We start from the raw sequence: 11,132 nt of genomic DNA, 5'->3' as shown, positions 1-11,132 counted from the left end.
ATGCCATGTAATTTTTCATTTCAGGACACTGTTGATTATGCATAACTGTTAAATATAATATCAATTATTATTTCACCTTATTTTCTTCCCCATTTGGCCAGAGTGTGAACACCCTCTAAAAGCCTGAATTGAGACATCCTCAACCTCAAAACCCTGCATCTTTTCTATAAATCAGTGTCTGAGTTCTCAAATATTTAATGACATGGCAATTAAGATGTCCTTTCAGTCCAGTTGTTAAAGTGCATTTAGTCACCCCTTGGTCCAGCTTATAGATATTTTGTTTAAAAAAAAAAAAAAGTTTGGTTCTGTGGTCAATCTCAGAACAAAGTGGCATTTGCTTACTAGCACAGTGTGTGTTGCACCTTCAGTGAAAAGGGGGAAAAAAAGAACAAACAGGAATGAATACAGACACCCACACTCTCATATGTAAGAACTTAGTCATATATAATATCTGTATGATCACGTGGAACATTTTCTATACTAAGTTGTCTCCTACACCTAAACCTAGTCAGATTTAAATAATTTTATTATCTAATTATATGCCTTTTACTTATCTTTCAGTTTTCAACTGGGGACATAAAATAACCCCATATTTTCCATCATTTGGTCATAACTAAGATATAAATATAGAAACACACTTAAGGCACATGGAAGTGGATGTGATCACATGATCATAATGGCAGGGGAAGAAAGTATTGGTCGGTTGTAGAATTTAAGGTTTAATTAACTGAGGTCCTCTGTTAATCTGACATTTTGAGGATGTTTTAAAATCTAAACCTGAACATTCCACCACAGCTGAATGTTTCTGGGCCAGTTAGTAAACTGGCCAGTAAACAGGAACCTGATCTCACCACACTCAACTTCACTGGACCTGAAGGAATCCACTGATGTGCCTTGCTGAGTGCAGGCAGAAGGTCCATCTGCAGAGCCTGACCACAGTCATTTCAAGTAACATGCCCAGATCACTGCAGGAAGTGGCAGATATGAAGATGAATGTCCAGAAGCTAAAATGAAGAGTAAGGCACTTCCTGATTTGTCCAAAGTCTGGTTTAAATCTGGATGAGTTTATAAGATGGCTTGTCCTGCCTGACTGGTGAAAAATTCCAGAAGAGGAAGAATCGGATGAGGCTGGTGATGATTCCTGGTGTGTTCGGTACCTGCAACATGAGAGAAGGACTGAATTGAATGCACTGCATTAAATGGAATGGAAAACCTGTGAGAAAACTATTTTTGAAAGAGATTGATGAGATTGGAGAATAGCATTAGACATTTACGGCATTTATCAGACGCCCTTATCCAGTGCAACTTACAATCAGTAGTGACCGGGACAGTCCCCCTGGAGCAACTTAGGGTTAAGTGTCTTGCTCAGGGACACAATGGTAGTAAGTGGGATTTGAACCTGGGTCTTCTGGTTCATAGGCAAGTGTGTTACCCACTTGGCTACTACCACTCATTAGCATTAGTTAGATTTCATTTCTACAGTGTGCTTTACAATCAGTAGTTACAGGGACAGTCCCCCTGGAGACAGTGTCTTGCTCAGGGACACAGTGGTTGTAGTAGTAGGGTTCACAGGCAAGTGTCTAGGCTGCTGCTGCTGCTACTACTACTACCCCCCCTGACCAGACTGACCACGTAGATAGAAAGGTCAGTGCTCTAATCTAACAAAAACAAAACAAAAAAACTCCATCCCTCCTCACCATGATGTAGAAATCCTGCAGCTGCAGGCCATACAGAGTCCAGGAGGCTGAGGTCAGGAATGTGGCAACGGTCAGTGGGAAGGAGAGACGTTCTACTGAGCGTGTGCGAATGATCTCTAGCTGAGAGAGTGACAGAGAGTCAGATTTTGCTGCAGTGATGATATAATAGATTTACAACAAAAAAAGATGGTAATCATGACATGCATACACGCAAGTTCAGATGAAAACAGGAATAAACTGAATGAAAAAAAACAGGAAGCATTATTGGGCACAAAAGGAGATAAGAAGGAGAGGAAGGTCATGGAAAACAGGAAAGTGGAGATGAGAGGAAGACATTTTTAAACTTCAACAGAAAGACCTTGGCATTTGAATGCAGATAATGTAACGTGGCATTCCAGAACTGCTGTGGCAGCCAAACTTGCTTATCAAGGTCCAAACCCACTAATCACAGGTCCAGGTCTAACTTACAACAAAAATGATAAAAAGTACAGCAGAAGTAACAAGTTTGAAGTTGAGGGTATGATTGAGCAGCCCGGCTGGCTGAAAGGGTTGAGCCGGAGAATGCTGCTGAAAAACTAGACTGGCAGGAAAAACTAGTCCCAGCTTTTCCTCCATCTACTTCCAGGTCAGTAGTCAGAAATATGCAGATCAAATATTATTATACACGGACAAAATGTTCAGTCTTTTTCAGTCGTGAAAATCATGTATATCTTTGCCATGTTGTAAATGTGGCGAATGTGGCGTTTTACCAGGTCAGCGAGGGGGGACAGGTACATGCTGACGGTGAAAATGCTGCAGACCAGTCCGAGCTGAGCGAGCTGGGCATCACCCTCATGGACGGCCACAGAGAAATATGCCCGACCTAGAAACAGCACACACACCATCACCACCGTCTGCATCCATGACTTTTTCTAAAAACACACACACGCACACACACGTTAGAGCTTTTCTGCACGCGCAGTATACATCTGTGCAATGGTGACAGTAGAGGTGTGTAGCTTGTTTCTTGGAGGGTCTCACCCTCTCCTTGGTGTAGTATAAGTAAAACAGGATGAAGACAATCTGGAGAAGGGATCCAGTGGCATTGACGAAGACCAGCGTTCCATCCTTTTTCAGAGTGCCATAATACAGCCATCCCAGGTTACTGATGGGTGAGCACCAAGCGCACAAACACACACACACACACACAGACACACACACAGACATTATTTGTAAAGCAAATTTCCTGTAATATTAGCAGCACTGCTCACAGACAGACACCCTACTTCAAACATGTTGTCAGAAAGGGCAGGAACTGGACATTTTCAGCACTCTGACTGGCTCTCATTTTCTTCAAGTCGGTCCTGTAACCACACACACACACACACACACACACACACACGGACACACACAGGCTTTATAATTTACGTGATTTGTGGATAAGACTCGGCGCACAGTAGGGATGCAGGAACTCACAGCCCCGTGGAGAACATCCCGAGGGTGAACACGATGCAGGCGCATGACAGAAGCTGCAGAAAATCCATAGAAGGGCGAAAAAATGATACAGCGTACAGGACACGTCTCGCAGGACACAACACAAACACACCGAACTACTACGCTGACGTCTCCCGAAGGGTAGCCCGCTCGCTCGGTTTCCGCGTTTGGAATCCGGTTGCGGTAGAATAGTCTGCTCTGATTGGCCCACGTGATAGTACTGGACGGAGTCTCGGCCAATCACAGCACGATGTCTTGACCACCCTCATACGTCACATTACGCGCAGTATTACGTCACTGAACGGAAAGTTGTTCAATTAAACGAACTGTGAAAAAAAATTAATGACTGTAAAAAAATTAAATACATATAATAATAATTATTATTAGTGGTGACAAATATTTTTCTTCAAATCATCTTTTTAAAAAACGCAGTGTACTTTGCTAGCTTGGTTGAGCATGCAATTGTACACCCCAGCTCTGCCTTTCGCAAATAAAGTTTTGGACGGACATTACTGTATGTGCTGATCTAGGATCGGTGGGGGAGAACTACACAAATGCTTACACACAGCATTTACATTTACAGCATTTATCAGACGCCCTTATCCAGAGCGATTTACAATCAGTATTTACAGGGGCAGTCACCCTGGAGCAACTCAGGGTTAAGTGTCTTGCTCAGGGACACAATGGTAGTAAGTGGGGGTTGAACCCGGGTCTTCTGGTTCATAGGCGAGTGTGTTACCCACTAGGTTACTACCACCCTATGGCCTGACCAGCAAGACACTTAAGTCTCTCCAGGGGGACTGGAGTTGTTCTGGATAAAAGTGCCTGGTAAATGTAGTACATGTAAATATAATGCTAAATATGCGAAATAGAGGCTTTCTTCACATTTGAGCAACCCAGGGGTCTAAAGTGAGGTTTACTGGTGTGCAATAGAATAAATGAAATGAAAGTGAAGTGAAATGAAATGAATTGTGAAACACTGCAGCACAGCACATGGTGCACACAACGAAATGTGTCCTCTGCATTTAACCATCAGCCTTAGTGAGCAGTGGGCAGCCATGACAGGCGCATGGGGAGTAGTGTGTGGGGACGGCCCTTTGCTCAGTGGCACCTCAGTGGCACCTTGGGGGCTTCCTTAACCGCTAGGCCACCACTGCCCTCAATAGAGATCTGTTTGGGTTTGGACATGAAGTGGATTTTTCCACCGGGAAGCAAACCAGAGAATGACAGAGAGTGAGAGCGTAAACGCCAGAGTGACATCTTCACACCATGGTGAGAGGTTATACTGTTCTCCTTTCATTCTGCCCTTCTCGCACTGACACTGTGAATGGGAGGATGAAAGGCAGGGGACACGGTGCCTGGTCAGGCCATGTTACAGTCTCACAGTCACCAAAACATGAAGGATCTTATTCATACGGTTTTCATTTCAAACCAATCTGGTGGTGCCTTATTAAATTATTCATTTAATCATAAACACAGTAATAAAGCAACACAGATTATAATATAAGACCATATGAAGTTTTATTACATTACATTCTTATTTAAGTTTTTTTATAGAACCATCTCTATGTACAAATATACAATTTAATACACATAAATGTAAACAAAACACAATGCCATACAGATGGCTGTTCACTTTGTGCAGACGGTGTGACTAGACCAGGTGACTGATGCCACATTTACAACAAGCACTCATTTCCGACACTGCAGTGAAAACGGAACATTCTGCGGGAACTGGGGACCTTTCCTTTTTTTAATAACTGTCAGGGACATGACTTGATTGAATTCAGCCTTTACTAAAAAAAGGTTATTTTCATGGCATAACAAGTCCATAACAAGGCCATTGAAATAACCTTTTTTGGGATTACCATGTAATCCCAAAATGTTCACACATATTCAGCCTTTACAGTTGATCTACCATATTCCATTTTTGGCTCAGGTGGTAAAAAAACAGTAATACACTTCTAAATGTTCAGTATATTTTGTGACACCAGCAAGATATGTAAAATGTACAAAAAAACGATATGTAACAAAAAAACATTAAAAAGTCAACATTAAAAACACTCACAGCATTCATGCTCACAAAGACAGTAAAACACTCACTTCAATTAAATATTAAACACGGCATGTGAATTGCATTTAATCTTGTATAAAAAAGCTTTATTCTTTAGAAAAATCTTCATTTTGTTCTTCTGGCTCAGCGTCCTGCACCAGCCTTAGCGACTCTGGGTCGCCATTTTAAATCCAGTTTAAGTCCAGTTTAAAAGCAGACGCAATCAGTTTCCATGAAGAAACCACAGCAGTATGATGGAGAGGAACAGAGTCACTGAGAAGGAGCCTGTTGAGATGGACACTGCTGAGCTGCCCACACTTCTCTGGACAACAGGAAAAATGGCCACTGGGTCATCTGGGAGCAAGAGAAGGAGACGTGTTACAATCACTCTTTCTGGGATTGTTGAAACTAGAATGGAGGGGTAGAACAGGTGGATGTTCTCCTAACCTGCAGGAAGCCTGTTGGACGGGTTGTGTACTCCTCCTCCTTCTCCTCCTCCTCCTTGTCTCTTCTGTCCTTCTTCCTTCACCTCTTCCTTCTCTGCAGTCTTTCTGTGCTCCTTGTGGCCTGAAGAAGGTGAGATGCATGGTTATGGTTCCTTTTTTTTTTTTTAAATCTTTTTATGTAAAGGCTGAGGATGATAAAGCGGCAAGCTCAGAACGTACTGCTGCCTTGAGTGCAAGTTTAAAAACAGGGCCCAATTTTTCATGCAATACACCACTGTGTTAATGAACCAATCGGAATAAAGAAAATGACAAATGGAATTCACAGTAGAATGCATAATGTGTGACATGCATAATGTGTCCAGTGCCCACTGGCATATTTCCGTTTGGGAGCCATGCAATTCTTACCATGATGGTTTCCAGTGACATCCACTCTCAATCGCAAGCACTCCTGCCCATGGCCATGAAGAGGTTTTGCTGTAAGAAGAAAAAATACAGGAAATTTAGATAGACACACACAGTTTTTCACTGTTAGGTGCTAGTGTTTACACAGTAAGTAGCGTGCACTCACAGATGTAGTAGTAACTCTCTCCCTGACGGAACTCCTTTCCCAGCGTGAAGGGGGTGAAGCGCTGGAACTTCTCCGAAAACTTCTCAGGGGCGTGAGGGGCGAAGGGTCTGGAACATTCCCAACGCAGCTGGTCGAAGGAATGAGGTTTACACGTCTCAAAGTCGTCCCGCTCCACCATGTAGAGGATGTAACGCTCTGCCTCCTGGGATGGGAGCTCGCCCAGTTTGTAGTGGGGACAGATGATGTCTAGGTAGTCATTGATGTGGACCTCCACCGAGTAATCATCCCACAGGAACCTGGCACAATAAGAGAACCATGGAGATCAGAGCAAATATTTCTTATAAATATATATCAGACCAACGTGGAACCAAGAAGAAAAAAATTTGATACAGTCTTGATGTGTGTAGGTGTGTTTTACACGTACACACCTGTCACGTGGCATATCTGGTTTTAACATGTCACACAATGTGTTCACATCCACTGAATCACACACACACACATATACTATTGTTAAGACGCAACAGACTTTATGTACACCAGAGGGCAATGTGTATTGTATTAATAAATCAAGAAAGTGGACATGTTTACGCTGGTTATCAGGGTGTGTGTGAAGTGACGTCTGTTTCCCTCACTCATGAATGCCTTTAGCTGTCTGGCAGGTCATTGGAGTCAAAGATCAGGACTGAAATTCTGACTCTCTCTCTCTCACACACACACACGCACACACCTTCTGAGTCAGCAGACACACAAACACATATGCAGCCGGTCAGCACTGATGGAAACAGGTGGAGGTGCAACAACTGCGTAATTTCTGACTGCCAGCAACGTGTATGAGCGAAACACACACACACACACACACACACATTACAACACAGTTCCATTACAGCCATGTTGTCCCCCCATTTATTTTATTTAACACATTCATTACTGAAAATGGTCTGATGTAAAACCACCCAGCACCAATGTTGCCAGATAACTCAAATCATCCTACACACCCTAGTATACTTACTGAAGAAATGTGAAACTTGCACAAAAATGTTTAATCTGGGATGACATTTCTATGAATTATGTTTACTCAAAATTCTTACTTATGTTACAGCTTAGTATAATTCATTTAAGTGTAGCTAAATTAATTATTATAATTATTATGGCTTATTGGAGCTGTATAACAGTGTTTAATTAAAATGAAATCTTCCTTATATACACACAAAGACAGTATGATAAGAAACAGACATGCAAAAAAATAACATTTATCCAACTATAATAATGCCTTAACAGATACAGATTAAGATACTAATAGTAGGATCTTTGCATATTCCATGTGTGTTTTTGTATGTGTGTTTTTGTGTGTGTGTGTGTGTGAGAGAGAGAGAACAAATGTTCATTCTGGGAGTCTATGCTAAATGCTGCAAAGTCGACATTCACTCTCCACTTGTCATTAATCATTGTCGTCTCACTCCTCCTTCCTTCACCTCCTCTTTTATTCCCCTTGGACCCTCCCTCACTCTTTCTTTTCCTCATCTTCTTCACCCTTCTATTAGCCCTCCTCCCATTACTGCCTTCCTCTTCACCCCTCCTCCTCCTTGTTCTCACAACCTGCTGTTTAACTTGTTACTTGCTGCTCTCAGACCTTTTAGACATGGACTGAGATGTTAGAGAAGCAGTCGTCATAGCCCTGGGAAACATAAACTCCCTAGGGGGCAGTAGAGAGCTACTTAATGTAAACAAGCACACACACACACACACACACAAAATGTAGCTGCCTACTAAAACAATGCAGAAAACGGCACATAATGAAAGTAGTAAAGATCTGCCTTCGATTTTAGAGGAAACTGACGGCAGACCAAACAGAGACAGAGACCCTGTGGGGTCCAGGAAAGAGCAAATGGGGGGCAGAGACTCTGGACAGTGAGACAGAGCGGATGTCTGGGACAGAGATAAGAAGCAGAGAGAAAATTGGGAAGAGGAGTGTGTGTGTGTGTGTGTGTGTCATGCTTGAAGGGACAACATCCAACAATAATCAAGGACTCAAGCTGGAAGAAGAGACTGGACAATGTATGGCTGCGGCAGACACATTCCCAGATGTCATCTTCCCGGATTACGGAACATCCAGATTACAGCACATTTATATATAACTCTTTAACTCAGCCACATCCACACAGATTACCCCCCATTCCAACCCACCCCACCCCATCCTGTCCCATCCGTCCCGTAATCTGCATGGATGGGCGGAGTGGAGATGTTTGGGAAGTGTACGGGACAGACAGGTACAGCAGGAGATCTATGCAGGGGGAAAAGGCAGATAGAAAGACCCCAGACAGAAACTGAGAGGGGTCTCTGTGTGTGTGTGTGTGTGTGTGTGTGTGTTGTTGAGGGGGCAGTGGACAGCTGACAGGGTTGAGTTTAGCAACATGTCTGGCAGGCGGGCTGGTACTAATAATACCCCAAATCTCACATTCTCCATGGGTTACACTGTGTGTGGGAGGGGTGGGGCGGGGCTCGTTAGCTGTGTGTGTGGAACTGTTAATTGTTAACGAACAGAAAAACAAGCTTCTTTTAAAACATAGTGAGACGTGTGCTATCATTTAAGTGCCCAGACACACACACACACACACACACACAAACCAGTGTGTCCACATCAACCTGATAGACCTTGGCACCTCCCCAACTGTACCACAAACACTGGAAACCCTGCAATGAACTCTACTACTCACACACACACACACACACACACACACGTACGTGCTCTAAAAATAAGATATGCAATAAAATACACTTGCAAGTTCAGGGTGTGTCTGCATGGGTTCTTTATCAGTGTGAGTGTCTGTGTGTGTGTGTGTGTACGTGCATAAAACCTTACACAAAAATGACTAAATCTTTTCTCTGTTTCCTCTCAGAAATTAGAGGAGATTTTACTGGAAACTGAAGTGTAAATCGTGGGATCCTGATCTCCTGATGGGATTACTGGTATTCTTCACCAGGCCCGCAGATCAGCACACAACTTCATTTGGACCTTCACATCCTCCCGGAGGAGTGAATGAGACGGATTTTAGCGTTCATGAGTCCATCTGTGCCAGCTGCCCCACTGTCACGGCTATATTTAGCATCTGTAAGCAGGATTATTGTAAAATTATGATTTGTCTTGTTATGGTTATGCAATGGCAACTTCCAGACAGAATGTGAACCATGTCAGGATTAAAATAAACACAAATGATCTGTCTCTGGACCAGTATGCTGGCCCTGATTTATCCAGGAGCCCACCACACACACATGTACACACACACGCACACACACACACACACACACACACGTTGTGACCAGACTATTCAATATGTAACTTTTCTGTAACTAACATGTAAATGCCTTCTAACATTAGAAGGCATATTACATGTGGCCATAATTCAAACACATCCCGAGCAAGGAGCGCGACTCTGCGTCACAGGTGACAGGTGACAGGTATTACACCAGACCGCTGCGCTGTTGCGCAATGTCGCCTTGCCTCCAGTGTCCCCGTGTCTCCAGTGTCGCACTATCCCGCCCGTCACTCCGATCGATCCCTGCCGAGCGATCAGTTTTCCTTCTTGGCCAAAGAACCTCAGTGGAACACGCGACTACTCGACCCTTTTAATACACACACACACACACACACACACACACACACACACAAAACTTACTTCGGGTTGCTGCTGTTCCAAAAGATGCTGTGCCGCTCGCCAGACGCGCACCAAGCGCAGAGCGTCAGGGCGACCCAGAGAAGACCAAGCGCGTCCATCATCATCATCCTCATCCTCCTTCTCCTCAGCAGCAACAGAATCTCTCCGAGGATTCGAACGCACAGAGTAAAGCGCTAAAGCTCAGGTTTCGACTCGCCGCAATTCAGACTCCTCGTGTGAGAAGGAGTTGCGCCTTGGCTCAGTTTTGTCGGAGAGCCAAACGAAATCCCGCCCACATCGTACCGCACATCCAATCAGAGCAGGAGGATAAACCCCGCCCACCAGCGGACAACAACAGTCCAGACACAGCAGAACTAGAAGTAAACTACAGTAAACTCAACTACAGTAAATTCATTCATACATTACACCTTTTAAGCAACTTATTAGAGTTTTATGGTTATTTTATGACATATATCGCACTGATAAATGTATAATAAGGGTGGTAGTAGGCTAGTGGGTGAACCAGAAGTCCCAGGTTCAAACCCCACTTACTACCATTGTGTCCCTGAGTAAGACACTTAACCCTGAGTGTCTCCCTGTCATTACTGATTGTAAGTCGCTCTGGTTAAGGGCGTTTGGTAAATTCTGTAAATGTAAATGTAATAAACACTTTCCCTGCTGATGTAGAATTATGGAAACATGTTGGAAATTCACCGGTTGAATCCAGTATTGCTCACGTCACATCCAGGTAATCATGCCGACACTGGTGACGCTCCGTATTCGTCACCTTCCTGCCTACCTGGCCCCGATGAACACCGAGAAATTTAACAGACATCTGTATGTGTATGTGTGTGTGTATGTGTGTGTCATGCCTGCCTCAGGCTGGACAAGCTCACACATGCTGTCGAGAGGGAAAGACTCTACAGACGAGTTAGTCATGTTTTTTATTTTACTGTTTTTCTGACATGTTAGCAGCTATTTAGGTAGTGTAGGTGTGGGTGGGGGTTTTGGAGGATCTAGTTCGCCTTCCCCTGGATTAAAGTTGTATTGTAGCCGAGACTCTTGACAGATGATCATGTTTCCAATGGAATAAAAGGCGTGCTTGTTTCCTGAAAAGTTTTCCAACCAAAAAAGACAGAGAACTCTGTAGAACCTTCATCTGCACAGCTGATGGTCATATGTCTGCCAGTCTTTCAACAGCCAAATTATGCAGACAATTTATAATAAAAGAATCCATAACGA

At 43.5% G+C, this 11,132-nt stretch overlaps 2 protein-coding genes across 2 annotated transcripts; both read right to left on the bottom strand.

The window, feature by feature from the left end:
- Positions 1-706: 706 nt before the first annotated feature.
- slc50a1 (solute carrier family 50 member 1) lies at positions 707-3,373 on the bottom strand. The gene is made up of 6 exons (XM_028977415.1): positions 3,153-3,373; positions 2,963-3,040; positions 2,718-2,841; positions 2,447-2,608; positions 1,698-1,817; positions 707-1,157 (listed from the first exon to the last, which is right to left on the bottom strand). Exons 1-6 carry the CDS (start codon positions 3,218-3,220, stop codon positions 1,050-1,052), a joined length of 660 nt encoding a protein of 219 aa, XP_028833248.1. The 5' UTR covers positions 3,221-3,373; the 3' UTR covers positions 707-1,049.
- A 1,293-nt stretch (positions 3,374-4,666) lies between these two features.
- On the bottom strand, positions 4,667-10,147 carry efna1b (ephrin-A1b). The gene is made up of 5 exons (XM_028977011.1): positions 9,912-10,147; positions 6,238-6,533; positions 6,075-6,143; positions 5,671-5,790; positions 4,667-5,577 (listed from the first exon to the last, which is right to left on the bottom strand). The coding sequence occupies exons 1-5, from the start codon at positions 10,022-10,024 to the stop codon at positions 5,447-5,449; spliced, it is 729 nt and encodes a 242-aa protein (XP_028832844.1). The 5' UTR covers positions 10,025-10,147; the 3' UTR covers positions 4,667-5,446.
- Positions 10,148-11,132: the final 985 nt, after the last annotated feature.

Source organism: Denticeps clupeoides, chromosome 4, assembly GCF_900700375.1.
Source record: "Denticeps clupeoides chromosome 4, fDenClu1.1, whole genome shotgun sequence".
Taxonomy (NCBI): Eukaryota; Metazoa; Chordata; class Actinopteri; order Clupeiformes; family Denticipitidae; genus Denticeps; species Denticeps clupeoides.
The sequence above is the reverse complement of the archived record's forward strand: the minus strand, read 5'-3'. Positions and strand labels throughout refer to the sequence as shown.

Coding starts and splice junctions, on each gene's coding strand:
- slc50a1 (XM_028977415.1), bottom strand. CDS start 3,220: ATGGATTTTCTGCAGCTTCTGTCATGCGCCTGCATCGTGTTCACCCTC. Junction 3,041..3,152: donor GGGATGTTCTCCACGGGGCT/GTGAGTTCCTGC, acceptor GTGTGGTTACAG/GACCGACTTGAAGAAAATGA. Junction 2,842..2,962: donor TTTCTGACAACATGTTTGAA/GTAGGGTGTCTG, acceptor CTCACCCATCAG/TAACCTGGGATGGCTGTATT.
- efna1b (XM_028977011.1), bottom strand. CDS start 10,024: ATGAGGATGATGATGATGGACGCGCTTGGTCTTCTCTGGGTCGCCCTG. Junction 6,534..9,911: donor TGGAACAGCAGCAACCCGAA/GTAAGTTTTGTG, acceptor TTATTGTGCCAG/GTTCCTGTGGGATGATTACT. Junction 5,791..6,074: donor TGTCACTGGAAACCATCATG/GTAAGAATTGCA, acceptor CACCTTCTTCAG/GCCACAAGGAGCACAGAAAG.